This window comes from Seriola lalandi, unplaced genomic scaffold (assembly GCF_002814215.2).
Source record: "Seriola lalandi dorsalis isolate HSWRI2012SDOR001 ecotype SW California unplaced genomic scaffold, Sedor1 jcf7180002054954, whole genome shotgun sequence".
Lineage (NCBI taxonomy): Eukaryota > Metazoa > Chordata > Actinopteri > Carangiformes > Carangidae > Seriola > Seriola lalandi.
In genome coordinates this window covers 24,307-49,178 of record NW_019525505.1, presented here as the reverse complement: position 1 = coordinate 49,178, position 24,872 = coordinate 24,307, and the positions used below count along the sequence as shown (strand labels likewise).

Below are 24,872 nucleotides of genomic sequence, written 5' to 3'. Positions count from 1 at the left end.
TTTCTTTCTGTGCTAAATTTAACATTACTGGGGAGGAGAGCAACGCGACTAGAAGTGACAGCGAGAGAGGGCTAGTAGCTTCTCCTCTCCTCTGTCTCAGCGGAGACCGTCACAACTTCATTCACTCTTTTAACAAAACAAAAAAAAAAAGCAACGAAGGAAGCAGTAAATGGACTTACATATTTAAGACCTAACTAAATGTAATTTAAGACCTAACATGCGGCTAATGTAAAGCTAGCAGAGCTTGGTTGCTAGGCACGCGCACATATCTTATGTATTTAATTTATATATTTACCATGTATTTGGATTTTTCTTAAATTATATTCTGATTATTAAATCTATTTCATTTGTTTTGTGACTGATGTGATTTGGCTGATACAACACTGCAATTTCACTTTTGGGATGTTTTCCCTGTGCTTGCACTTGTCCAGGTGCTTTGGTTTCCTCATGGTAGTTAGGTTAGTTAGGTTATTTGGTAACTCATGTCAGCCCTGTGACTGTGACTGACTGTGACCTGTCCAAGATGTACCCTGCCACCTGCCCAATGTTTGCAAGGACTGGCTCAAACACCCCCCTCCCCAACAAGGAAATCCTTTGTCAAGTTTCGGAAAAAAACACATTCCTTTTAAAAATGATGACCACACAGTTGAAAGGCCACAACAGGACACAAATACTTGCTGTTAAGGAGCTGATGAAAACATCCATAATCGCATTTGTGCATTAACAAAATAGATTTTCGTCCCTTTCCATGGATACCTGCAGCCTGACACAACCCCCCCTGCAGGTGAAGTACACAGTGCAGTGCTGCAGTGACAGAGTTTGACAGTAACATTATGTGCATTATGCGAACAACATATTAATGATATTACGCAATGTCTCATTCATTCAAGCAGTGTAGAGATCTCAGGCTCAGACAACATTATAAATAATTCATCAAGTTCTTCAGTTCTGATGTCCAGCAGTCCACACAGTTACTGTTATGCCTGTTGGCTGTAGTTATTCTTTTGTTTGAGTCTCTTGCAGCACCTTCAGCTGCTCCTCAATAGTTTTCAGTTCCTGCTGCAAGGCTGACATCTGCACACAAGGAAGGGTTAAAAATATGAATCACATGGAAAAAAACTTTCACACATTGCACATATTTGCTAGCATTCAATTAAACGACCATGTAGAATTATAGTAAAATAAATACCATTACTAAGACACAAATAATTATATGATCAGAGAAGCAGCTTGTGAACAGGCAAGGCAGGCAACGGCTTGGGGCCCCAGGCTTTTAGGGAACTGAACACTGTCAGTCTAGAGCTACATGAGAGCTTCTTCACTGAGAAGGAAATGAGATAAGGTCAGTCCAAAGAGACTCTACATACGTTGCTATTATGAAAGAAAGAAGCTAAAGGTTTTTAAAAGTCGACAAATCTAGAGAGAAAATCACTATGTTACCAGAACCACTCTACAGTAAACCTACTAAAGGGGCTTTACTTGTGTTGATGAGCACCAGCCTTACAATGAGAGTTATTTACAATGTGAAAATGTTGAAGTTATTTAGGTATTTATTGTTCTGTATAATCTTTATTTTGAAAATTACAGGTTTTTTCATGTTCTTCATATTTTGATAATCCCAAACCTAAACATTTGGATTAAAAAAAATGTTGTACATTTTTCATTGGTGTCAGATTATTTACTACATAACGGTGATGAAAGCTTTTCGGAGGGGTAGAATCACCACAAATTTTTCTCGTTGTCTTGTATTGGGGAGTTGTGACCAAAAACCTAAATGTTTCCACTGGTTCAGACCCACAGCAGATTCCTTGCACCTGACTGCCAGTGCTCACCTTACTGTCCATCGTCTGCCTGACGTGAGCAGGAACCTTGGTCAGGTAGTCTGAAGACTGGACCCTGCAGAGGATTTCCTCCAGCTTTGGAACAAGCTTGTTTCTGCGCTGGGAGATCTGCAGGATCTGTTTGTCCACATTTATTCCACTCTGAGAGAGGAAGTCACATGATACTGTTTGTCAGACACAATCCTGGAAATCCTTAAAGAGTGGAACACAACAGCACAATGATGTGCCTTCTCTCAATGTTGTGTCAGCACATTGCAAAGCCAATGCTATGTCCATTTCAATCAATTTCTGGTAATTATGGCTAAAACTAATACAGTCAAATCATACAATCCTGGAATAAATGGAGGTCATGATGTTCAGTCTTTATTGAAACTGCTTTGGACAGATGCTCATACAACTTCATGGTCACTTTGGAAGCTGCAGTTAGTGGTGCTGTTGAATTGTGTTGCAGGCATTTTATTTTTTTTATAATTTTTTCAGATAATCACTTAACTGGGAGTCTGATATTACAATCTGACCTGAAAATCCCACTCACCTGTACGTGAAGGTGGAGCTGACAAGTGTGGTCCACCACACCGATGAGGCTTCCTTCAGGTGGAGGAGTGGAGTGGAGGTTGTCCACACTATGAGGATAGTAGATGTGGAGGCTGGAGATCCGGCTTAAGGTCCAAACAGCTGACCCAAAGTGAAGGAGGACCTGGGCCTGGCTGGGTGAACACACTGCCCACACTGAAACCAACAACAAACAAGCACCATGAAAATAATTCAAGGAATCCATGCATCTATCAATTTATCAATAACCTCATGAAATGGTTGTTTTCAGTTGTTAAATGACTCACTGGCAGGTTTTTCTTTGGTCATGCCGCACCGGGCTCGTAGTGAGCGGGCCGTTCGGATCACTTCCTGGACCAGCAGGAAGGCTCTTTCCTCTTCAGGGAAATGCCAGTGAGTCTGGTGGGATGGAGAGGTCAAAAAATCAAAAAATAAAAACATCAGCTAAAACACAAGGAAAGTTGAAAATGCGGCTAGAGGACATTCATGAGGAAGATCATCAAGAGCAAACACGCAGAGTTATAACTTATAACTATTTATTTATTGATATTAGGAACACCTGTACACCTGCTTATTCATGCAATTATCCAATCAGCCAATCATGTGGCAGCAGCAGATCCAGGTGAGGAGCTTCAGTTAATGAGGAAAACTGTGACTCAGTGACTGTGACATGATTGTAGGTCTGAGTGTTTCTCAAACTGCTGATCTCCTGGATTTTCACACTCAGTCTCTAGAGTTTTTACTCAGAATGGAGCAACAACAAAAACAAAAACCCAGAAAAACCCGCACATTCATGCTACTGATGACGTGATGCATCATGTCAACATGGAGCACAGTCTCAGAGGAAAGTTTCAACATCTGCTGGATCCATGACATGAAGACCAGAGGAGCTACCCAGTGTTGGTGTGCTGTTGTATGTTGTACAATCTAAATGTCCGATACTAAATTCCACCAACAACAATCCTGTATTTTGTGTCAAAGCAATGAAAAGTGATCCACAGTTTAGTCCACATTGGCTGCTGTTGTGCTGACTGTGTGAAGTGTTCAGAGAAATGCAGCAACTGTTTTGCATATTTGTTTTTAAATGTGGTTGAACCAGTGTAAATACTTCCAACATGTAAATCTGGCGTGGTTGTGAGGAGGTTTGATGGTTGCGGGCCTACCAGCTGAGACGAACAGGGGTACGGCTGTAAACACAGGCTGGTCTGGGCAGCAGCTCCGGGTCTGTATGGCTGTAGTCTCTGCCACAGCTCCTCGCTGATGAAGGGCATGAAAGGAGAGAGCAAGGCCAGGGACATGGACACACAGTGGTAGAGGACACTGCGGGCCACCTGCCTCGCTCTGTGCTCTGTGTCGGGCTGGACCGCCGGGCCCTCATCCTGCTGGACCAGCACAGGCTTCACACACTCCTACAGGACACACACACACACAGCAAAGGAAATCACAAACAACTAGATATGGTTCCACACTGGGATAACTACTGACACAAATCAGTTTTATTTAGGCTAATGTGTTTACATCGGTCTTTGACACCCTGTGACTGAGCCTCACTGTTGCCGTGAATAAATCAGGTAAATATATCTTCCCTCTTCTTCAGACAGTAAGCAGATTACTGCTGATACAAAGGAAACAAGCAAGGATCTCATCTCTAACCTGTCCTTTTTTGATGACATCAAAGAGTACCCGTAATGCCATATCAAAGTTCTGCTTCTCACCATGTAGACATCACACAGGCTGTGGACCCAGAAGGAGTACAGGGCAGATGTGACGGTGTGTAGCTCATAGGCTTCAAAAGCCTGCTCACACTGGACTACTGTGCTGTAGAGTCTGGAGCAGATCCACCGGTCCATGCTGCTCAGAGGAGTGGTCTGGAAATTGAGAAAAGGGAAAAACTGTGATATAACATATTCAATAGAGTTACATTACAGATTCCTTCAGCTGGGCCTCCTTCATGTGTCACTGTAGATCCACTCAAAGGAATTTTAATGTCTTTTATGATGCCAAAGAGTCTCCCTGCTCTTCACTGAGCTCATGTCTGGATAGCCTGTGACCTGCCTCACTCATGGCTGATGAATACCGTCCGAAAGCTGCGGACTTATCTCAGAGCTGCTGAGAGAAAATGGCGTAAATCCAGCTGCCCTGTCATCTCTGACAGAAGCCTTAGGGACAGGTAGGGCAGCAGCTCAGTCCTCTGTTTTTTGCAAACCTTTGACACGGCAAACCACCACATCCTGTATGTACTCTCTGATATGGGCTTCTCAGGCAAAGCGCAATCTTCGTTTGAATCCTACCTCACTGGGTGTTCTTTCAATGTGTCATGACTAGGACAAACATCGATATCCCATCACCTCCCCCCAGGGGTGCCCCAAGGCTTGGTGCTTGGGCCCCTTTTCTTTTCAATATACACCACATCGTTGGGTCCAATTATCTGCTCACATTGGATTCTCACTGCTACGCAGACGACACCCAGCTATTCCTGTCACTCCCACCAAATGACTCCGTGGTCTCATTGACTCTTCTTCTCTCACCTCAACCAAGGTTGTGAGAAACCTGGGTGTCATGATTGATGACCAGCTCTCCTTCTCTGACCATGTTGCATCTGTCTCCTGGTTGTGCCACTTTGCTCTATATACATACGACAAATCAGGCCTCATCTGACTCTGTGTGTGTGTTGACAACTTAATACGTTAAGTGCAATAAAAATCTTCCGACTAGTGTTAGAAATCCCTCTGAAACCAAAGAGGGACAGGCCCCGAACGTCTAAGAAAGCATGTATTGTTCTAATATCTTATTAATGTAAAGACAAGCTTAACCTTTTTCCAACAACAGTACAACTATATACTTAAAATTAAGGATAAAAATGCACTCCAACAGGCTCTGTGGGTTCTTTCCAGTACCTCTTCCAGTGTTGCCACTGGTGCCGCATTGTCACCCATCACTCCCAGTGTGAATCTCAGCGTCTGCCACATTTTATTGCAGAAGTGTCTGCAGCTGAGGACCTGAGAGATGGACAGACTGATGTCTTCTCCTGATAAAGAGGCAGGAAAAAAAAACAGTGTGTGAAGGTAAATAGACTTTTACAGTGAATAGTTTTTCCTTAATAGTTGAAAGGTGTAGGGCACCAGTGTCTGGTTGTTCCCACAGTAAAAAGGACTAATATAACTAGAATCACCTCCTCATGGTTGTCTGCCTCTTCTCTCAGACTAGTTTCAGGCTACATCCCTGTTTATCCAGAGTTATAGAAAATATGAACCATTTGTGTGAAATGTTGTCATAATTGCTCTGATTTGTGGCCAAATTTGAAGTTTGCTCAAGGTGTTACTGAGATATCGTATCCATGAGAATGGGACAGACGGATGGACAACCTGAAAACAATATGGCTCCAACTTTGACTGGCACCAGCATGGAGGAATGACAACTATAATTTTAATGTTGATACCTTACTTAGAGAAATATAAGATTTTTTTTTCTTTTTTATTTAACCAATTTCCACATTTCCAATGTGGCTTCATTTGCTCGACACACAAAACACAAACTACTTGTGTTCATTTTTTAAATCGAGAATCAATTTTGAATCAAGTCCTGAGATTTTCTGAATATTGTACCCCTACTCATACGAGTAAAAGCCACATTCAGACCGACTTTCGCCCTGTATGAAAAAACGCAGCCCTTATTCATTTAAATGGAGCCACTCAATCAAGAGTTTTTAATACTTATATCAATATGTGCCACAGATATATTTCAGTTGATACCAAAAAAGTACTGAGGTTTCACACACAGGCCTAGTCTACAATCACTTCAAATTTGCTGAACACATTCATTATTCCATTGGAGTAAATCCTTTCAGGCACAAGCAGAAGACAGTGGACTTTACTTCTGAACTCCAAATATTTCATGGAGGAATTACAGATTGAAGCATTGTTACAGTGCAGTGACACAGCTGCAATAAAAACAACTGAAAACACAGAGCAGCTCATCCGCAAAACTGGAACAGGCAACCAGTGAGTGACAAAAGATCTGTAGTCCTGTCACTTCTTCACTGCAGTCTCTCTCTCTTTCTCTCTCTCTCTCTCTCAAGTTGCACCCCAGCTTCCTCTCACATTCACACATCCGTTCTCTTGACAAATGGTTTTCCTCGTCAATTAAAGTGAGCAGAGATGACAGTCACTCACCCTGCATCTTGTGAGAGCAAAGGGCGAATCTCAGAGCATCAGTCCCACACTGAGGGATCCCCTTGGGGAAGTCTTTCCTCTGTGGGGAAACAGATGGGGCGTGCAGATAAGAGAGGAAGTAATGAGTGTGCTCAGTCAGCCAGAAAGAAGATAGGAGAGAATGGAGCTGACCTGTGCTTCCATGGCAACCAGCCGCTCCCTGGGGTGAAGGTTTCCTTCCATCACTTTCTCCTGAAGTCTCTGGCAGGAAAAAGAAAAAGAAAAGAAGAAGAGTTTCACAACAAAATGTCTTTTGAGGGAAGTAGAACAGACGTCATTCTGAGTGGGCTTTTTTTTTGTGGCAACCCAGCGCCTTAATAAAAAATAAAACCCCATCCTCAAAGATGTCACATGTTCCACTTCATGTGTAATCTACATGATCAAATGTCCCTGTGGGTTACACTATGATGGAGAAACACCACATTCATTAAAACAGAAAGCTCCATAAGCAGAAATGATAGAGATTCCCCAACAGAAGCACATTTTAATGACTTTAAACATGACATCTCATCATTTAGGCTCCAGGGCATTGAAAAGGTGACTCCACCTGAGAGAGGTGGTGGCAACATTGATGGCATTTTTAATAGAAAAAACATTTACTGGATATTCAATGAGTAAAACGTTATCCCCCAAAGGACTGAATGATGAGAGGCCATGGCCTGTCACACTCTAAGAAGTTTAGGGACTTTATAGATCTATATATGGCACACTCAAGATACCAATAGGTCATATGATTATATACAGTTGCAATCAAAATTATTCAACCCCCATTGCAATTTAGGTTTATTGGCAAAATTTAAAAATTTTCAGGTGTTTGCAATAAACAAATTACACAAGAACAGTTTAAATAGTTAAATAAAACTAATATTACAAGGATTTTATCCAAATTCAACACTAAATCCTACTTTCAATGACTACTGCAGTCTCAAAAATATTCAACAACCTGAATAGAATTCCTCATAAGAGCACACATTTGCAAATCAGTTGTGGTCTCAAGCACACCTGATGCAACCAATCAAGGGCTTCATTAGTTGCATCAGGTGTGCTTTAGATAGAACACCTCAAATACCTGGACTGTTGACGGTGACATTTCTAAGTCAAGAGAATTGTCCAAAACATTCAGAGAAGAGATCATTGCCTTGCACAAACAAGGAAGAGGATACAAAAGGATAGCAAAGGCACTGAATGTTCCTAGAGATACAGTTGGAAGCATAGTTCACAAGTTTAAAGTTTAAAGGAACAGTGGCTTCACTACCTGGACGTGGCAGAAAGAGGAAGCTATCAACGGCTGCCACCAGAGTCCTGAGGAGGCAGGTGGTCAAAAACCCTCGACTGACTTCAAAAGACCTGCAGCAAGACTTGGTGGCAGCAGGCACTGAGGTGTCACTTTCCACAGTAAGGCGCATACTAAACGCTGAAGGGGCTCCATGCCCGAACTCCAAGATCTACACCACTACTGACCCAAAAGCGCAAGAAAAGTCGGCTCCAATTTGCTCAAAACTATATAAATAAGCCAAAGAGGTTTTGGGATTCTGTTCTGTGGAGCGATGAAACAAAACTGGAACTTTTCGGGCCGATGGATCAGCGGTATGTCTGGAGGAGGAAGAATGAAGCATACGCTGAAAAGAACACCCTGCCTACAGTGAAGCATGGCGGAGGCTCAGTGATGCTCTGGGGCTGGAAACCTTCAGCGTGTGGAGGGCAAGATGGATTCAATCAAGTATCAGGAAATCCTGGGAGAAAATGTCATGCCGTCTGTGAGGAAGCTGAAGCTTGGGTGTCATTGGACCTTCCAACAGGACAATGATCTCAAGCATACCTACCATAGAGTGGCCATCAGTCACCTGACTTGAACCCTATTGAAAACCTCTGGTGGGATTTGCAAACCCAACAATATTAGTGAACTGAAGGCCTTTGCCCATGAGGAACAGGCTTAGATTCCTCAGGAACGCTGCCAGAAGCTGGTGTCTGGCTATGCATCACGTTTGCGGCAGGTCATATCAGCAAAAGGGTTCTCTACTAAGTACTAAAGATGCTTGTCATGAAGGGGTTGAATAATTTTGAGACTGCAGTAGTCATTAAAAGTGGTTTGTGTTGAATTTGGAGAAACCACTTGTAATATTAGCTGTGTTGAGTCGATTAAATTGTTCTTGTTTGATTTGTTTATTGCAAAAAGCTGCTAGTTTGTACATTTTGCCAATAAACCTAATTTGCAGTGGGGGTTGAATAATTTTGATTGAAACTGTACTTTGAATGACTTATTAAAGCTGCAAAGCCGAAATCATTACTATGATTTCTCACTTGTTTTTTGTATAGTGTATTATATATATTTTAGCGTTAGTATCCTTAGTGATGTTAAACTACATTGATATGGTTTTTATGGTTCTTCAGACCACAAATTTATCTTCTTATGGATCAACACTTCAAATAAAACACAGAAGAAGAGGAAAATGTGGAGCTTTAAGCTTTAATCTCTAAAACTGCTTCACAGCCTGCCCATTCATAGAGTGTGATGGATGTGAGTAATACACCTCCTGGACCTACCTCCAGAGAGACTCCGTGTATAACATCTAACGGGTCGATGACGTTTCCGAGAGATTTACTCATTTTCCTGCCGTGTTTATCTCTCACCAGAGAGTGAAACAGAACCTGAGAGACAAGATGGGAACAGGAAACAGAGAGAGGAACACAACAGCATGGACTGACACTGTTATTCATCAGTGTTTGTAGACTGTTTTTTTTATTTTGGCTTTCTCTTTATTTAAATACCTGCTTAAAAGGCAGCTGTCCGGTCAGCTCTGTGCCCAGCATCACCATCCTTGCCACCCAGAAGAAGATGAGGTCGTTGCCCGTCTCCAGAATAGAGTTGGGGTAGTAGCGCTGAAGGTCGGTGGTCTGTGGGGAACAAGGCTGGGGTATGAACACAAAGGGGCGGGGCTGTTTATTGAGCGCTATGGGAAGCTGGAGGAAGTGCAGTACCTGTTCAGGCCAGCCAAGCATGGCAAAAGGAAACAGCCCTGAGGAGAACCACGTATCCAGGACATCAGGGTCTGACACAGGGAGAAAGCAGGTATAAGTAATAAAGACATACATGTCTATATTTATATACACACACATATGTGTGTCTATTTTTTCTCATTTTGTTTTGGTGCAGCCTCATGCTAAAATCATTCACATTCATTTTCCCCTCATCTATCCACACTCAATAATAAAAATAATGGGAAATGAATTAAAAAGTAAAAAGTGAAATATAGTAACACAGTAAAGTAATACAGTAAAGACACTTTACAGTATTACTTCACTGTGACTCAGTTTCCTCCATTTCTCTTGATCTCTGAGATGTTTCTACACCTTGACTGGAGTTTACCTGTGGTAAACTCAGCTGATTGTGTTGTAAATTTTCACTAAAATATACTATGCATTATAAATATACTGAAATTTTAAACTTATATATCCAATGAAATAGCTATACTCACAGCTGAGGTTAAATGTGTATGTGAACCAGCCTTTACCGAGGTAGAATTGTTATAGAATGGAACCTGGAGGGAATAAAGTAAAAAGTCTGAAGCCCCTTGGAGCAATGGTGTTGGAGTAGCAGCCAGAGCGAGGCCCGGGTTGAGGATTGACAGGAGCTTTAGGTTTTGGGTAGAGGGGAGGCTTTGAGGATAGACAGGAGGCTTCTGGACAGCTGGCACCACCACTATACCCTGGCAGGCCTGGTGTGGGGAAATTCCATGTGGGGCTGGACACCATTGTTTCCATGGCGTTGATAGGTTCACTTTAGAAAATATGTGGAGAACCCACCTAAGAAGGATCTACAGTATATATGATGGAGCACAGGCTCTCCGTCTTCACTTCAGATCCAGATCTGATCTCGCTTTTGTTCTTGTAAAAGAATAAATTCTATTGCATCGAGCTCTGATCGTCTCAAGGGACTTTTGATTCTTTTTTGACTCCAGTAAAAGTGCAGTTTTGTAGAAAGTTAAGTGTTGGTGAAGATGTTTAGACTTAGACTCTGGCCCAGACCTGGACCTTTTTTCCTCCAACAATTGGACATGATGTGGAAAACAGTGACTGTAGCGTGGTCAATTAAGATGACATGTTAACCAGCAGTCACTTCAAGCTGCTGCTAAAATCCTGATTTTATAACCACGTCGTCTGACAACGTCACAGCGACAGACTTTCTTGAATGTGATGGCTGGTGTAGCGGAAGGCTACGTCCACACCGATACGTTTCAGTTTTAAAACTCCTCTTGTCTGCTACATTTCCTCCTGCTGTCCACATTACTCCAGAGGTTTCAAGCATCTAAACTGGAGACTTGTGGAAACGCTGATGTAGACATCCATGGTCACTCCGTGATTTGGGTCTTATCAGCCTCGACTACCAGTGATGAATACAACATGAATAACGAATTACAAGTGATCAGACAATCTGCTTCCTGTTTACACCAGCTGGCACATGCCAAGTGGACGTGACTGGCCTAAGGTTTTCATTTGCTGCAGCAGGAAAAGGTGGAGGTGACTCACCCTGAGTCAGAGTGATGGTATCCGGCCTGACTCCATATTTGACTGCAGCTCTCTGACGCGCCTCGTCCTCGCTCCGTCCACAGACCCACTGCTCCTGTAACAAACACAAACAGGCACACACACATGTTGTCATAGGTAACTTTTGCAGACATTACATAGACTTATATTCATTTCCTGGAAGACTTCCTCCAACCCTGATCCTCACCGCTGTCACAAACATCTGCCTTTTCCCCAACTGGTCTCCACTCAGCTGTCAGACCCCATGAGTAACACACACACACACACACACACACACACACACACACACACACACACACACAGAGCCTGGGACAGACTGACACTAATGTATAATGTGGGGAGTGCATCAGCTAGCTAATCCATTCATCTAATCACTCATTCATTTCTATACCAATATTTCCTGTTAAGGGCTGCAAACAAATCCCGTCAGTCCAGCACTGTTACGGGATAATACACCAAGATGACATTTCTCAGCAGTATTATCCTTAAAACATACAAATACCTCTTCTTTGACAGGACAGTTAGGAAGCTCCACTCGGTAAGCAGGGATCTGATGACCCCACCAAAGCTGCCTGGAAATGCACCAGTCGCTGCAAAGTAAACAGTGGGACATTGTTGACGACCCAAGTGTTGAAACAAGTGCTCATTCATCATCAGAGTGGTGTCATTTCACACACGTCAAACCGGCAACAATGACACAAACGCCGCCATTGTTCCTCCTCACACCGCTGTACAAGGAGATGAATTTTGTCCGAGTCAAAGGTCAGGACAGTCTACCTGATGTTGGACAGCCACTTCTTCCACGTCTTGGTGTAGTAGTGAGGGATGATTTCCAGCTGTCCGTCCTCCACAGCCTATATTTGAGTGTTTTAATAAATGTCAGAGTTCAAGGATGACATGTTTACATGATGGAGCCTGAGAATGCTGTACGTGACGCAACTCCAAAACCTTAAATACATAAAAGTTGACCTAAAGATCAACATCTCACAGCCACCAACTTACCTCTACAGCTTTTTTAGCCATTTCATCACAGCGGACGAACCACTGCTTCTTCAGAAGAGGTTCAATGACGTCTCCTGAGCGGCTGAGACAGGAAGGGAGAAAGGAGGGAATCCACAAACATGTGAGAACATCACCACGTTACAGTCACCACACTGTCTTGTTTCAGGAATAAGTAGGAGTAAGTTCACAATATAAACCAAGCAGACAGTTTTGCTTCTTCACGTTGAACCTAAAACCAACCATTTGTCATAATTGCTGTGAAGTCTGGAGTTATGGATAACAAGTGTTTTGAGAGGTCACTGTGACCTTTGACCTTTGACCACCAGATTCTAATCAGTTCATCTTCATCGTCCATGTGAATGTTTGTGCCAAATTTGAAGAAATTCATGATAACAGACAGTATTTATAATCTCTATGTGTGACAAAGACCTTGTCACTGATGACAGACGGCACATGGTAAAGTGCACACACCATATTAAAACTACGCTCACAACTTTACACACATCCACTGCAGTATGACAAAAGAGACACACTCTGTCACAGGTTATTCACTTCAGCTCAGATTATTCATACTCATCTCGTTTTACCAAAGTGTCACCATAATCTGATGTTCCTCCTCTCTTCCACAGAAGCAGCAGCTACCTGAAACCATGTTTAACTGGGTCATGGGTCATGTTACTGAATTAATGATATTGGGTAGGTGGTAAGGTTTTGGGACATTATTGAACTGGGAAAATGTGTTTCTGCTAATAAGTTATATTTGTTTAGCATGAGAACTGGCATGAGAGCTACAGACAGATTTCATCAGATATTGGCTGGTCGAGGGGGAGGGGCTTAGCAGTTATAAGCCTCTGGTCAACAAGACTCTCTGAGAGAGGGTGTGAACCAGACAGGTGACTTTTGCAAGTTGCGCATAATTCATTTGTTTTGTTTTTGCTGTTTTTGCAGTGGAAGCCTTTCCCTCGATATTTTTGTAATTAAAAGCCGGCGCCGGTCAGAGCTGGAGGCACATTGTTTTCAGATAGTCCGTCTGTCCGCCGTGGACACGATATCTCAGTAACACCATGATGGAACTACTTTGGTAATTTGGCACAAACATTCACTTGGACTCAAGGATGAACTCATTAGATTTTGGTGGTGAAGGATCAAAGGTCAAAGGTCAAGGTCAGTGTGACCTCACAAAACACTTTTTGGCCATTACTCAAGACTTCACAGTGATTATGACAAAGTTTCACACAAATGGTTCATATTTTCTCTGACTCTGGATAAACAGGTCTGAGTGGAGGAGGCAGACACCCACCAGGAGGTGATTCTAGTTCTAAGACAGTTACCCGCAGTTTTTTGTGACACCTGATTAATGACATTTTAAAAATATTTCTGTGGTTACTTTTGATATTTTCTATTACCAGTATTAGTATCTTAGTTTAAATGTTTCATGCAATCTCAGTTTAATATCATAGAGACTGTGTATTCCAGGTTCTATTGCAGGAGCCAGAGCTGAGTAGAGCATTACACACCCACATCAGCCCACACTCTGCTGCACTGTTATACACCGTTACTGAATGTTACAGACTGGACAGACTGTGTTGTGTACAATTAACAGAAATCACATCTTTTAAATGATCCTGTGCTGCTTTTTCTGGAAAAAAAAACCAAACAAAAAAAAACCTTTGTATGAACATGAGCAGAGACATAAATGCAAACACAGAGAGTCAGGAAAAGTCTGGTGATGTGTGTGCGTGTTCCTCTACCTGCAGACAGGTAAAGTCATGGCATGACTCTTCTTTCCTCTGAACAGCTTCTTCTCCACCAGTGCGTCCACGACCAGCTGCCTGGCATCAAAACGTTTCACTCCCTTAGAAGAGACAAAATCATAACAACAAACCCGCTTAGGTTTTCAGTTTTAACAGTGTAACATCCACATTAATCAAATCTCTTCAACACCTCGTATGATACTGATACCGCACCTCCAGCCACTGTCCACAAGAGGGTGTCATGGTGCCATCTCCTCTGATCACAGTGAGGCGTGGCAGCGAGTGTCTCTGTGACAGCAGGAAGTCGGTGTGGTCGTGAGCAGGAGTCACCTTCACTGCACCTACAAGACACACACAGCAGCACGTCCAGGGGTGGACAACATAACACACACAGCTTAAACATCCACACGTTCCCTCCGCCTTAATCAAGCTATGAGGCTTCTGATGTTGATGTTGAGTCTGTCAGTGAGAGTGTTGCTGTCACCGGTTCCAAGCTCCATGTTCACCATAGAATCAGTGATGATGGGCAGGAGTCTGTCGGTGAAGGGGTGCCTGCACTGCTTCCCGTGAACAGCCTGGAACAAAGTGGACAGAGCAGACGGACATGAGCACGACCAACGACAGAGCAGAGCCCTCGGCGTGTTAGCTTCATAGTACTACGTCAACTTTGAGTCATTTCCCCTCAGTCTGTCTCATTGGACGAGTAGGGTGCTCCTGCAGGACCGGAGGCTGCTGTTTCAGGACCACATTTGTAGAAGAGGACGACAGGACCGCACTTCAATAAGCAGATGGACGACCATCAGAGTCTGAGTACAACAGTTAATTTATTTATAATAAAAAAATTCTATATCAGCGTGAATATTACACATCCATGGTCGTGACACTGCAGCCTTCTGTAGGCTACTGCAGTAATTTAACATTCCCAGAGGTTATAATCTATTGTGATTATATTCATTACTAAGTTATTAAATTAGAGCAATGGGGAAATTTGTAATAAATTTTCATCAGTGTTACTTTTTGGTCATTTTTATACTTTAAATAACTGTATAAATATTATTTCATACTGTACTGATTAGTCTATTACCCCTTAATCTGATCTGTCATCTCTGACGAAGAGGAGCTCACTTTCGTTAGTGCCGTTTCCTACTTTACAACCAGGGCTTCGAATATTGAAGGGTCAGAAGTCACATGTCGATAAATATGTTATTTCTGTCTCTCTCTTTCCTTCAGGAGTCGTTGAGGTTCTTTCATACTCCAGTATCCTCCACCTCTACTTGCCGGTGTCGCACTCGCTTGCGGGGGTCATTCACTTTCCTTGTTATTGTTGTTGTTTATTACTGTATCAAAAACTATGTATCTATGCCTCCTCCACACTGGTTTCAGGTCACATCCCTGTTTATCCAGAGTCATAGAAAATATTAACCATTTGTGTGAAATTTTTGTCATAATTGCTGTGTAGTCTTGAGCAATGGCTAAAAAGGTCCCACTGACCTTTAAGGCCACAGCATATGATTCCAGCTTTATTTTATCTGATAATTACCTAATTATGCTGGTTACACTGCCCAACATGCAACTGTTAACGACCACGAGACAGAAAGTAGTGTTTGGGTGGAATAAACCTTCATGGCGGTTTTGCGGTCAGTCAACTCTCTATGTGGCTCCAGGGTCCTAGAAATACGGCCCTGAAACTGCAGCCTCCGGTTCTGATGTTTGTTTGCACTGGACCGGCGAATCAATGGAGCTCTGATACTGGAGAAATATCACCATCTATAGGTCCACCCGGCAAAATGGTAAGAAGAGGACAGAAGAGGAAGTGGAAGTCTGGATTTGAGGAGAAGAGAGAGGAAAGGGAGGAATGAAAGACAAAGTGAGGAAAAGAATGAAGGAGAGAGGAGGAAAGGAGGCGAAGAGGAAATTAAAAGGCATGAAGAAGTGGAGCAGATGTAAGATTCTTTTTTTTTTTTAAAAAGACCTTTCTTTTTTGATTCTGACAATAAAATGTTTTGGGTTTAAAATAAAAGAAACAGGCACACCATGTTTAGGGTTAGCTTATGTTGTCTTAGTTTAATCCTGAGGTTTAGTTCTGCAACCTTACAACACCTGCACTTACATACCTCACTCCTGCACACACTGCTGATTTTACTGATTCCCACATATCACACTCAGAATATTTAATTTGGCATCTTAATTTGGTTTAATTAAAATGTTCTTTATTAATTGTAACCGTGGTGTATCTCCCTTTTTGTCGTGGCAACTTGAACCCAATGCAATGATGAATATAACAAACTGGTAAATCTATAGTGCCATATTTCTGTGATGCACAATTCCCTGATATTGATTGATGATTCATCAATAATTTATATTCAATAACTAGGAGTACATCTGTCTGAACTTGTGAGAATCCAAGACTACTTCACCCTCTTCACACATTAGCACTCGCCTGATATCGAGGGTCGTCAGGGTGCACAGCTATGGCCACATCTCCCAGCATAGTCTCTGGACGGGTGGTGGACACCGCCACCTCTCCACCTAAAACACAGAGTAAAGAGAAATCATTATATAACACAAAACAAACCACATCCAAGCACAACATGTATCATATTTCCAGACAGTCACAGATACTCACCGTGGCCGTCTACAGGGTAGGCAAAGGTTAGCATTGTTCCAAACTCCACCTTGTTTTCATAACCGGGGACAGACAGCGTGGTCTGCCCAGACAGCTCCCTGGAGTCAACCTGACGACAGATCAACACTCTGAAAGTTGTTGACACATATTTGCTGCAGCCTGATGATAAAAATCTTTTCAATTAATTTTCCCCTCATCACTCTGCTGTTTCCGCAAAGGCGTACACAACAAAACTAATGATGGTCCTGTGTGAAAAATCCACAGTAGGTGGATGAACAATGGACAAGCCCTAGACCCCAACAGTTCGCCTACAAGTACAAGTCCTCCACCGGACCATTCTTACTTGGATGAGCCAGGTGGTTACATGATTATGTTCTTTGATTTTTCAAGTGCATTTAACACCATCCAACCCCGATCCTTAAAGACAAGCTGGGAGGGATGGGGGTGGATCCCTGCTTCAAGTCCTGGATTGTGGATTACCTGACAAGACGACCACAGTAGGTCAAGCTGGGCAACTGTGTCTCAGGGACAGTGATGAGCAGCACTGGGCCCACCCTCAACATTCGAGGGAAGAACACTGAAGTGGTGCACACTTATAAATACCTGGACCAGTAAACTGGACTGGTCCCTGAACACAGATGCCATCTACCTGAAGGGGCAGAGCCGGCTCTTTTTCCTCAGGAAGCTCAGGTCCTTTGACGTCTGTAGTGAAATGCTGCACATGTTTTATCAGTCAGTGGTGGCCAGTGTAACTCTTTAATGCTGCAGTCTGCTGGGGCAGCAGCATGTCACACATGAACACAAAGAGACTGGACAAGCTGGTCAAAAAGGCTGGGTCTGTGCTTGGCTCAGGACTGTTGTGGAGAGACGCATGCAATGTAAGATGGAGGCCATCTTGGACAATACCAACCATCCTCTCCACAACATTCTTGCAGGACAGAGAAGCAGCTACAGCTGCAGCAAACGTCTCATCTCACTGCGCTGCAGAACAGAGAGGTTCAGGAGATCCTTTATTCCCACTGCCATCAGGCTATACAACACCTCAGCCAAAGGAAGTGGCTCATGAACTGGACGATAAATCTAAACTGCATACATGTGAGAACTGCTTGATAATTGAATTTCCCCAATATTCATCGGTCTATCTATCTATCTATGAAATAAGAGAAGTGTCAGTGTTTAAATGTCACATCTGTTTTATGAGGGTTCAGACTCAAGGTCAACTTACTAACTTTTTTCCCTTTCCTTTTTTCTACCGTGAAAGGAATTTAATGATGATGTCATAGTTTTTCTCCAGTGGTGTAAAATATAACGCAGTAAAAACTTGAAAACATCCATCCATCTTCTTCTGCGTAGCTCAGGTCGGGTCGCTGTGGCAGCAGGTAAAGCAAAGTAGACCAGACGTCCTTCTGCCCTGCAACGCTTTCCAGTTCCTCCCGAGGCGTTCCCAGGCCAAATGTAATTCCTCCATTGTGTTCTGGGTCTACCCCTAGGCCTCCTCCCAGTTGGACATGCCCGGACAACCTCCAAAGGAAGGCGTCCACGAGGCATCCTAATCAGATGCCCATACTATTTCAACTGGCTCCTTTCCACATGAGAATCGCCACTTTAACATGGTGGAGGGGTTTGTGTGTCCCGGTTACCCTGGGAGCTGTGTTGTCGGGGGCATTAGCCCCTGGTGGGGTCTCCCAAGGCAAATTGGTCCCAGGGGAGGGGCCAGACTATGAGCAATTCACAAAACCCTGTATGGATACGCAATGTCAGAGATACGCATTGCGTATCAGAGATACGCAATGCTGAGAAAATGGAAACCGGGGCCCCCATTCTGGAGCCAGACCTGGGAGGGGAGCTCGCAGCAAGCGTCTGGTGGCCGGGCCTTCACCCATGGGGCCCAGTCAGGCTCAGCCTGAAAAACCAACATACAGCCACCACCTCAAGGACCCATCACCTGCAGGGATGGACACTGGCAGCAGGCGAAGGCGGGGACCTGGGTGTGTCACAGAGCAGATGACTGAGTTTGTACTGATACTCTCCACAGCGACTGAAGGGATCTCTATGATGTGGCCTCATACTGATGAGTTATTCCATGTTAAACGGTAGTTAATTTCGATTAGTTTATAAGGATTTGTTGTAATCAGTGTCAAAAACTAGTGGACTATCTTTATAAAGTGATACCTAAGGTCTTAGGTTAGCTACTAATCATATATAAGACTCTTCTCTCTAAGTATGAGAGTAAGTCCTGATGAGCGGATGCTAGCTTTTAGCTGTTGAGTGAGGAGGAGCCACTGCTGGTGGCCGTGGAGAAGGGCGTGCTTTACTGTTTATATACACTGTACATCCATGTGGAGCTGAATCACCTCTATGTCAGAGATGGCAGATTCCAGGGCACAGCTCCAGTTGACCAAACCCTCTGAGCGATAAATCAGACCAGAGTCGCAGAGTTGGACAAAGGCCTCGGTCACTGCCCTGCTGAAACCCTGAGACACAGTAAACCATAGTCAAACACAGTCAAACAGTAAAACACAGTCAAACAGAGCAAAATGGTCAATGCATTTCCAGGCAGTTTGATTCTTTAATTTTAAACCAAAAAACATAAAAACAGAGTTTTTCTGTTTTTGTTGTCAGGATTAAAAAACGAAAAACAGGAACATAAAATCAGAAGAAACACTCCAATGCTGCTGTTTGTAAATTCTTTTTCTTTTTTTTTTTTTTTCATTTTTCCTTGTTGAATTGGAGAATGAAGAAAGGTGGTCAGGAGGAAGAAAAGGTAAATATTTCAAACTGAAAGCTAAGAGTGGCCAAAAGATGTTTTTTTTGAAGACATGAAAAATATTTCATCTGAAGTGTGTGATGTATTATTTACTTGTGTATCATGAATTAACAGCCTCATTAATTAACATGTAAACACACTGTGTGGTCCCTCCCAGCTAGTGTTATCTAAAGTGACCAGCAGAGGTCTCCACTGTTTCCACATTATTGTTCACTCTTTCACCGAATCACTTCATATTCTGCTACATGACCAAGCTAATGTTCACTGTTTATAGCTGCTGTTGGTTGTAGCCGACACTACGACCTTTATTCTGAAATTCACGTGTCAGAGGAATAAACACATGATCAACACACTGTCTGTGCTACATAATGTTACACTTTTATAGAATGGCCACGCTGTCCTCTTGGATTTTATTTTGAAATTTCCCTTTACTTCCACCTGACTAACTTTCTTCATTCTTCAATTTAACAAGGAAAAATTAAAAAAAGGAATTTACAAACAGCAGAATTCTTTGTTTTTACTGTTTCTAGTTTTTATATTTTTTGGTTTAAAACCAAAAAAAAGCCTGAATGTTCATTAATCTAAAACAGTGAACCAGTTCAAAGGTCTGAGCACACTCATCAATCCTTATAGCCGATGTTACATTTCAATGAAGAAGAGCAGACCCTGGTAGTACTTAAGTTGACACTAGCAGATAGTGGTTTATTAATATAAATATATCATATATAAAATGTATAATCCTTTTATAATATATCAAAATAAATAATGAACTTCTAATAGAGATAACACGTCAGTATAAGACGTGTCTGACATGGTAGGAAGCAGCACTGATGTGGTCTTACTGGATCCATAGTGAAACAGGCTCTGCTCCAGTCCAGAGAGGCTCCGAGCCTCCTCAGCTGCTGGTAGATCTCCTCTCCTTTCCTGGGAGACACGGGGACAGAGGTGAGCGAGGAAGTGTGCAGGAAGTGGGCAGGAAGTGATGATGTGAACGTGACGACTTACTCATTCTTCCACTTCCACACCTCCTGCAGAAACTCCTCCCTGGTGAAGTCCTGTCTGCGCTTCCCCTGTTCCCTCAGCAGCCTCCTCTCCACTACTGTCTAACACACACACACACACACACACACACACACACACACACACACACACACACACATGCACACGCACACGCGCACACGCACACGCACACACAGTTCAGGCCCACAGGTCAAACGTAGCAGGTACAATTACTTCTCAATGATGTTTTAGACAGATGATAATTCACTTTAATTCACCAGCTACACGTATCAGCTTGTTTATTGGGCGTTGAACAACAAGTGTGTCCCAGCCCGGTTCGTCACTTTTTCGTGTCCCCTGGAAACACTTCCGTTCACTTCCGAAGATTTTTTCTGAATTTGCTTGTGTTTTGTCTATTTGCATGTGTTTTCTTAAGTTGCAGTGCTTTGAGCTCTCAGGGCCACCGTAGTTTCCTGAAGTTGACTTTGCATTAGATGCATTAAGTTAAGTTAATGATATTTGTTGTAGCCCTGCTCTGGCTGTGAAAACATCTCCTGATGCAGGTCCAGTGGAAGTGATGCTGAACTAAATCCACAGTTCTCAACCTGTGAATAAACCCATTCCAAAGTAAAGTGAGGCTGACATGAAGCTCATCAGGCAGAGTCAGTCCAAAGACTGGAGCACTTGATTTGACTGAGTCAGACTCCTGAAGCCTCGTACACTGGCATACGGCATCTGTTGAACTTTCTAATCCATTTCAACAGAACCAGGACTGTGGATTTGTCCCACATCACAGGGACTGAATTAGCAGAGGATCTGTTCAAGGACAGTTTGAACAGTCAGAACATTTACTCTTTCAACTGTGAAAATTGTTTTAACAAAGACTTTTCTTTAAATCCCAGACTGTCAAGAAAGAGGAAGTAGAGAGGAAGCTGTCATACCTGTGTTGCAATACCCGCATGGTCACATCCAGGAACCCACAGCACTCTGTAGCCCTTCATCCTCTTCCTGATGGATCACAAATCCATACATTACTGCTCTATACAGACGCACTAGTGACCGCTGATACTTTACACACAACGCTGCACATGTAGCTGGCATTACCATCGAACCAGAGCGTCTTCTACAGCCACAGTCAGAGCATGACCCAGGTGCAAAGTCCCGGTCACGTTTGGTGGAGGGATACACAGAGCGAAGGTCTGATCCACGGTGTGAGACGACCTCTCCTGAAGAGACATGAAACAGACACAGCTCAAGAGTCAGCAGGAACAACTGCACACTGTTCATCAGCATCTTCATGGTACCACTCTATAACAAGACCCCCCTTATAAAGGATTTATGAATGGTTTATAACTAGTTTATTAATGAGCTTGTTCAAACTTTAGAAATCATTTATAAGCTGTTCTAACACATTAGATAAAAAGAGTGACCTGTTGCTTGCCAAATAGTGAGCCCACATGTCTCTGTACTGCTCAGCCTCAGATCTCATTAGTTACTGAGCTTTCTTTGTTTTCTCCATCATCAGCATCTGTAGCTGCTGCTTCATCACATGTTTGTTCAGTTACTATCAATGAACCAGCATCAGCATCTTAATGGTCAGAAAGTTTCATTTGACAGATCAAATTATGGCAGATCACATGATCATATCTAAGCAGATTTAGGACTTTATCATCCAGCTAGAACACAGGTGGCAACCTTCTTTACTTTCCTTTGTCCCACTGTTCACATCTCTGTGATTCTCCCTCCATCATCTTCATGTTTCTTCTTCTCACAACCATTTATTATCATTTACAAACATGTACAACTGGTGAAAGGTTAAAACACATCACCATTCATTAATGAGTTACTATAAGGCTCCTTTTACCAGTTAGAAATGGTAGTAACTCATTAGTAAGATTAATGAGTAGTAAGCATTAACTTGATCGTGTCAAATAGTGAGCCTGTCTATAAACAAGTTATAACTTGTTTATAATTGTTTATTTATGATTTATAAAATGTAAACAACCAAATGAAGAACCTAATTATAAACCATTTATAAATCCTTTATAATGGTCTTATTGTAAAGTGGTATTGCATTATTATTATTATTATTATTACTATAGTAATAATAGTCAACCTTGTTTGTACATATAGACTTAAGAACTGTGCAAAGAGTCTTTTCTGAACACCCTTGTACATATTGTTTTAATAAATCTTAGCGCAGCTAAGAGCCAATCCATTTATCACAGGTGCAAGACAGAGAGTTGTGGTCGTCCAGACAGGATGTAATAAAGTTCAACAGCAGACAGAAACGGTCTGGGTTCAGAGAAGCTTCTCTTCTGATAAAGAGAAGACTAAAAAAATGACTCCCACATTTCTGGCTTGGTATTGTTTGAGATTAAGCCAAGTTTTGCATTATTTCCACGGTCAGGCTGGTGGGAGGGGCAAATATAATTATCTTAAAAATACAAGACATACAACACTAATATCAACAAATCTGTCATTTCAGGAAACCAAACAGGGCTGACAGAAACACGTATCATCTTCTTGCATCTATGAATTATGTGTCCAAAAGGGAGCATGTCAACTGAGAAAAGAATAAAGACCAAAGCCATCAAGCCTCTGAGCGGCTGCGCCAGTACATGTGTTGGATTGACGGCTGAGTCGACACGGTGTAAATACACCTGTGCTGGTAACTATTGCAGCTCATGTTCCCTGTACTGTTACTTGTTGATAAAAGCGTATTGAAGTGAGTGGCGAGAAACGCTTCTGGCTTCCAGAAAGAGTTTGGGAAACACTGAGCCTGAAAGTTGACAACAGCATTCAGAGCGTCATTTCATTTCTGATACATTTCTGTGACATATTAAAGAATCTGTTGCTTAAACACAATTGCTTTGATTTAATTTATATTAAATATTATTTATCTGAAAGGCTGTGTTAAAGTGAAGTGAAATTAACGACAGCAGTATTTAAGTGTCATGTGCTCTTGTGTTATAAAATCCTCACATGTTGTTCTGGACTGAAGAATCCCTCTTTCTCCCACCACTGGTACCAGCTGGACTCCACATACTCTGGACTGTATGAGGGTGGGAATGGCAAGCTGGTGTCTGCGAAGAAAAAAAAAAGACTTTTCTAAGTCTACACACAAACAGAACATGGAGACAAGCTGGTGCTGGACCACAAGTGACGGGAAGTTGGTCACCTTTCTTTGCCCCATGAGGTGTTTGAGCGGTGTACACGATCTTCTGCTTCTCACTCCATTTCACTGACTTATCCTCAGCAGTCTGGAAACAGAAACATCAATGTTGACACACAGTTGGGTCAATTATCCAGAGTCTGTCTCTGTTACACTCTGCGATCGTTCTGCTTAATATCTATTTATGACCCACATCAGACCTGGGACATCACAGAGCTGAATGTGGGGCAGTTTTGTTGAATAGAAAGCTATTATGACCGTACCCTGAGAAAACAACCCTGCTGTTGTCATAGTGATGCCTTCGAGATAATCTCAGTTTGGGTTTGGGGACTACGAACCAGAGAGCCTGCATTACAGACTGGAGGTATGAGCGGTGACAGCCAAAGAGGAAGGGTCTAATGAAAGATGCTGTCAAGTCCCATTATGGGATGTGTAGGATCCAGTGTTTTAACCAATACCAAACATAAAGTACTCCTTTATGGAGCCTCTGATCATGAACTCCAGGTTTTTCTCCTAAGTGATTCACCAGCTTTGACAGGCCATTAATGAATGAAGCATTACGCCATTACACTTTTTTCCTTATGCTTCTTTCCTACTCACACTGTGTTGACGTGACAGTATGGCCTCCTCCCGCTCTCGTCTACGCCTCTGTTTCTCAGCTTGGGGCCGCGGAGAGGAGGGATTTGACTGAGATGAGGAAGATGACGACGGAGGTTTTGGTGGGTTGCTGGAGCAGAGTCTGGCTGCTCCTCTCCCTGCCAGCCTCGAACTGAGGACACGACCTGCCCGCCACATCTTCAGTGACACACTTACACAAGAAAACAAACACGCAGGAGTGTCATGTAAACGTAGGTTGTTGATTCAGAGAAGCCAGCTAACTTAGCTACATGTGAAATAAATTCTGTTATTTTTTTCAGCAAAGTTTACTTACTGTTTTTAGTTCACTCAGGGTGAAGATGTCAGTCACCTTTTCACCTAAGCTACTTAATCATTGAAAACCCGAGAACGAACAATGCTGCTAATTTGCTAATGTGATGTAATGCTAATGTAATATTACGTCACTGTATCACTTCGTGGAATAATTGTGTCATGTTACTCTGCTATAATATATTTGTCTTTTAATCTCACCGTGAACATGCTGTTTTTTAGCGGACTGTTATACTCTACGGACAACCGGAAATGGCCACTGTCCGTCTGGGAATATCTTCCCCACAACACTACTGCTGTCAAGTGAAACCGAACAGGAAACCTGCCTCAATTTAAAAAATAAAATAACTTGTACACATAACATTAATCAAAAATGCAATATACGTATCCTAAATGCCGTTCCCTCACATAAATATAATTATGCTATACCACAGTGTTTTGGCGTGATTTTGTTGTTCGCGCGGCACCGTGAT

The 24,872-nt window shown here is 42.6% G+C and overlaps 1 protein-coding gene across 1 annotated transcript; it reads right to left on the bottom strand.

Moving 5' to 3' along the window:
- Positions 1–593: 593 nt before the first annotated feature.
- vars2 (valyl-tRNA synthetase 2, mitochondrial) lies at positions 594–24,663 on the bottom strand. Its single transcript, XM_023394858.2, has 30 exons — positions 24,404–24,663; positions 24,073–24,280; positions 23,479–23,560; positions 23,283–23,383; positions 21,402–21,523; positions 21,239–21,305; positions 20,304–20,401; positions 20,141–20,222; positions 18,886–19,005; positions 16,532–16,640; positions 16,346–16,434; positions 14,390–14,480; positions 14,119–14,246; positions 13,903–14,006; positions 12,152–12,233; positions 11,927–12,003; positions 11,652–11,739; positions 11,132–11,225; positions 9,584–9,654; positions 9,374–9,499; positions 9,149–9,253; positions 6,737–6,805; positions 6,566–6,644; positions 5,291–5,421; positions 4,109–4,261; positions 3,557–3,802; positions 2,681–2,792; positions 2,377–2,570; positions 1,833–1,982; positions 594–1,074 (listed from the first exon to the last, which is right to left on the bottom strand). The coding sequence occupies exons 2-30, from the start codon at positions 24,265–24,267 to the stop codon at positions 997–999; spliced, it is 3,243 nt and encodes a 1,080-aa protein (XP_023250626.1). The 5' UTR covers positions 24,268–24,280; positions 24,404–24,663; the 3' UTR covers positions 594–996.
- Positions 24,664–24,872: the final 209 nt, after the last annotated feature.

Coding starts and splice junctions, on each gene's coding strand:
- vars2 (XM_023394858.2), bottom strand. CDS start 24,267: ATGTGGCGGGCAGGTCGTGTCCTCAGTTCGAGGCTGGCAGGGAGAGGA. Junction 21,524..23,282: donor TCTTCAGTCCAGAACAACAT/GTGAGGATTTTA, acceptor ATGTCTCTTCAG/GAGAGGTCGTCTCACACCGT. Junction 4,262..5,290: donor CAGTGGCAACACTGGAAGAG/GTACTGGAAAGA, acceptor CTCAATTTCCAG/ACCACTCCTCTGAGCAGCAT.